Genomic DNA, 4,583 nt, shown 5'->3' with positions numbered 1-4,583 from the left:
TATAGGTGCATAAGAGAGAAGTGGGGCCGCACTATTCTCAAATGACAAAATGATGAAGAGGCGCAGCACCGCACCATCGCTAATAGTTGCTGTGATACAGGATTTCTGTTTTGGTTATTATATTTAATGGATGACCATTGTTTTATCGAGAGCTCCTGCAGTTGGAAAAATATCGGTATCTTCAGGTGCCATTGCTGCTATTTTCTACAACTCCATATTCCATTATGGTCTACAAATGTCCTCAAAAGGCCAATTCATTGGAGCATCTTCTGGTTTACTCTTTATCTAGTTATCTAATTCAACATGAACTTCCACCATCTTCAGGTACAAAGCCATCTGATGGCAGCTCAAGAATGGGACCTGCTCAAAAAATCGACAGAATGCTGAGATAGTGGGTGATACTTCTGATTGTGAAGATAATGGAACTTTGGACGCTATGTCATCCACCAATAATATAGCTGGTTGGCTCTGACCTTCTTGTGATCCTCTCTGATACCACTAACTAGCTTTCGGACACATAGCACGAAGGCGGCGTATTGCTGCTTGATGCCAGAAGGTCGTAGAAGTGGGCGAGCTAGGGGAGATGGTCAGACCAGTCAAAGACTCCCAAGATGTTGCACCCTTCTCCTACCATTTGCCACTGCCTATGTTAAAGCCACTAGTGAGCGGCACCATTCCCTCCTCATGTGCCTCCATCGATAATTGCCAAGACCCTTCACGCGTAGCCCCCGCAAGTAGCTGCGCTTTCCCTATGCCTACGGGCAGTGTTAAGGTGTGCCTGATTGAGGCCGACCTCTCACAAGCGTCCCACTCTCAGCAGATAGTGCCAAAGCTCTCTATGCGTGCGCACAAAGTGCCTTCGTTGATGTCGGACCTCGTTAGATCTATAGGTTTCTATCTACGATTACTTTAAGCAGATAAGAAAAAAGGACCTCAGCACATCTTCAGCCCATCTTGTTTGCTATACTCCCTTCGCTTGAGCCAAGGCCCGAACTCGGGAGTAAGGGGGTATTCATATCTTGGCCGAAGATGTGATAATGTTGTGAGTATTTTTGGACCGAAGACGTGAGACTCGAAGAACCATGAAACTACGCTTCCAGCCATGTATATGCTCTGAGAATTGCCTTAGTCCACTTGGCTCTGGCAGAGGCTTTAATTTCCTCTTTCCTTCTGCCCTATCCATGGGCATCACAATAGGACAAAAGGAGAAAAGATGGCCATATAAATCTAATAAAGGCATTAATTGCCTCTCCTTTTCTCATGCCATTATCTTGTGAGCATTATAACAAGACAAGCAGGAGAGAGAAAAGGTGGTGGAAAAAGAGCAGAGAGAAGTTGAACCCATGTTCGGCCTCCACCCGTGGGTGCCTAAGCTCCCTACATTCATTCGATCCCCACCTTGGCTTATGAGCCCCTCGACGACTTTGGCTCTTGCATTGGCTACCGATCTTCCTCAATTAGTGGGCCTCCTTTGGCCCTCTGACCTCCTTCGACCTCCGCATCCCAGAATCGACCTCCATTGTCAGCTTTGGTCATTGTTCCCTATGAGGCCTACTCCCTCCGATTGTTGGTTCGGTCAAGACATCTAATAATTTCAATCTCCAAACAGCTGTCACATCAAGCTATTAGAAATAATAGCTTGTTATGATGACCGTCAGAGTTCTTTTTACGGTAATGTCGCATCTTCTATTAAAATATAAGAATGGTCAGAGACAGACCAAAGTCCTCTAATTTTTTTTGTCAACTCATGCCATTAATGTGCATGGCCTTCACATGCCATGAAATGATTTTGCCAGACATAATTCACGAGGATATTTAACGAAAGATAAAATATCTTTAACAATCTCTGCTCTCTCACAGCTCCAATCTCGCTCATATAAAAAGATAAATAGGGATCCTCCAGGTACGCTACTTCTTTCTTCCAAAAAAATATGCGTTTTTCCTCTCCTATTGTGAAAAAACTGACTTGAGCGTCAGAGGATCCCTATCGGAACCACTTCCAGCGGAGGTTTTTCTTGCAGGTCCGATCACCATCGACTCGTCAGGCTTCATCATGCTCCAGCACCTCCGGTCCAAGATAGATTTCATTCGCAACAATAATAATGTTATTGATGGGATTAAAAAAAGAGCTAAAGGAAGAAGAGAAGGAAGCCGAAGAACAAGCAGTGATAGAAGAAAGAGTTGGTGGAGATAACAGAATCCCTGATCTGGAATCTAAGGTTCTATTACCATATAAAATCTAAGAAAATTTATTTAAAATCTCTCGCTCTTTGCTATTGACCCTTACACAATCTGCTTTAGTTGTTGACCAAGTTTACATGAGAATAGCCATAACAGAAATTATTCAAGATTTAGATTTGGCAACATGTAAGCATAACACGATTTGTCTGTATTTCATTTTTTTTTTTTTATAACGATTCATGCATACATGTATAAATGGTAGAACTCCCAAATAATCGACTGCATCTTCATTAATTCCTCTACAAGAAAATTTCTAGAAACTAATAAAACACATTTCATGAATTTTTTAATCATGAAAAGAATATTACTAGGATAGCCGAAAGCCATACTGGTATATGATTCTGGAGTCGGGCCATATCCGCCGACAGAGGAATTTGAAGGCCCACTACAGGAAAAATGGTCATTAACGACGCTATTAATGTTATTTTACGATGCTTTAAAGCATCGTTATTTAGCTTTACGACGCTTCGAAAAGCGTCGGCAAAGCGTCGCCTATGTAAGAGTGGAGATGAAAAGCGCCGACACTTTTTAAAAGCGTCGTTATCTTTTAACGGTGCTTTAAAGCATCATAAAATTTAACAATAACGGCGCTTATAAGCGTCGTTAAACTTGTCTTAACGACGCTTATAAGCGTCGTTAAATATATTTTTAACAACGCTTTAAAGCGTCGCAAAATGCAATTTTAACGGCGCTTTTTAGCGTCGTTAATGACTCCGCGTCATCCACTCTACCAAGACGCTTTTCGAAGCGTCGGCTTTTTTGTCTTTAACGATGCTTATAAGCATCGTTAAAATAATTTTAACGACGCTTATAAGCGTCGTTAAAGGTTTTAAGAGAAAAAAAAATACAAGTATTATCTACAAAAAAAAAAGAATACATACATTTCTGTACGAAATTATATCAATTATTCGAACATAAACCTGTACAATCACCACATTCACACCTGTACAATCACCACCATTCACACCAAAAGCAAACTTAAATAAAAAATTTAACCAAACCAAAAGACAATATTTTATATAAATAAAAATAAAGTACTAATCGTCCATTACAATCAAGAGTAATATAAAAAAATATAAAAATATAATAAAAATAAAATAATATCAATCTGCAGGCGGATGGTCGTCGTTGTCTCCACGTGACGTGCCGCTATCTCGACGGGTGCCTGATGTGTCAGGAGCCTACAAGAAACATATCAAAAGCATGATTTGCATATCTATAAATAAAAATATATAAATCATTAAATTAATACAAAAATATATATTTAATATTATGTGTTTACCTGAGATGAACCATACATCTCTAATAAAGATGTAAGGCGATCAATCTGTCCCCTCATGGCCTGCATCTCGGCACGGCTCTGTCGCATCTCCTCCATCTCAGCGGCACGACTCTGTCTAATCTCCTGTATCTCCGCCTCGAGTCTGCGAACGCGTGAATCCTGAGCATCTACTGCAGCATGCTGCGTATATCTACTAACCTCAGATAACTGAGTGGGGGTGACTCCTACTCCATAACCCCTCACTCGGCCGTAGCGCTCTGGTCCCATCAACTCTGTGAACACCTCGGCCTCGATACGGCTCTGCTGCATAGATGCTGCGGACTCGTCGTCATGCTCCGCAATGAGAGATGTAGCCCTCTCCTGTATTTTTTTTGAAAATAAGAGTTATACATTAATAGCTAACAAAATTAAATTTAAATCATTGCAAAAAATATAATATTAATAATGCCATACATATAAATCTCTCGACTCATCTCGAACAAAAGTACCATCCTGATGAGTATGAGTCATCCGGTAAAACTCCACTTGTCCGGGTTCCCTCCCATGCTCATCCTCCTACACAAATAATTTTAATTTTAAGCAAACAGTTATAATAATTTAAAAAAATATATGAGTATCATGATACAGACATGGTCCACGATACATAATGATATTAGTTATATAAATATTTCAACATAAAAATTAAAAGTTAATTATGAAAGTTTAAGGAACATACAAACTCCTGTCGGAGTCGTGCATAACTCTTCGACCCCGATGTATAAGGAACAGACTGAGCTGCTCGTGCAGCTCTACCAATAGCAGAATAAGTCTGTAAAATAAAGTAAAGAACTTGTTATATATATAATATATAATAAAAATCAATATTTTTATAAAATATTTAGAAAAAAAAGATAATAAACAGATAATATACCTGTGCTCTCTCGGAGAACCAATAATGAACCAACTCCATCCACTGATGAGGGGGTACATCAGGAGGACAATTCCTAGCAACCTCCTCCTCTGTCATACCCTGTCTCATATAGTCCTTCTTCAATTGTGCTCTATATTCTTTCCATTTGCG

The 4,583-nt window shown here is 39.9% G+C and overlaps 1 protein-coding gene across 1 annotated transcript; it reads right to left on the bottom strand.

The window, feature by feature from the left end:
• Window positions 1-298: 298 nt before the first annotated feature.
• LOC140852411 (uncharacterized) lies at window positions 299-4,328 on the bottom strand. Its single transcript, XM_073245337.1, has 5 exons — window positions 4,239-4,328; window positions 3,977-4,078; window positions 3,524-3,883; window positions 504-627; window positions 299-360 (listed from the first exon to the last, which is right to left on the bottom strand). Exons 2-5 carry the CDS (start codon window positions 4,031-4,033, stop codon window positions 299-301), a joined length of 603 nt encoding a protein of 200 aa, XP_073101438.1. The 5' UTR covers window positions 4,034-4,078; window positions 4,239-4,328.
• Between the last annotated feature and the right edge of the window lie 255 nt (window positions 4,329-4,583).

The sequence above is a fragment of the Elaeis guineensis genome, chromosome 11 (genome assembly GCF_000442705.2).
Source record: "Elaeis guineensis isolate ETL-2024a chromosome 11, EG11, whole genome shotgun sequence".
NCBI lineage: Eukaryota > Viridiplantae > Streptophyta > Magnoliopsida > Arecales > Arecaceae > Elaeis > Elaeis guineensis.
The sequence above is the reverse complement of the archived record's forward strand: the minus strand, read 5'-3'. Positions and strand labels throughout refer to the sequence as shown.

What these genes read in the sequence shown, in the direction of transcription:
- LOC140852411 (XM_073245337.1), bottom strand. Translation starts at nt 4,033, where the DNA reads ATGACTCATACTCATCAGGATGGTACTTTTGTTCGAGATGAGTCGAGA. An exon ending in ATGAGTCGAGAGATTTATAT is followed by an intron (nt 3,884 to 3,976) that starts GTATGGCATTAT and finishes AAAAAAATACAG; the next exon opens with GAGAGGGCTACATCTCTCAT. An exon ending in TGCTATGTGTCCGAAAGCTA is followed by an intron (nt 361 to 503) that starts GTTAGTGGTATC and finishes TTTTTTGAGCAG; the next exon opens with GTCCCATTCTTGAGCTGCCA.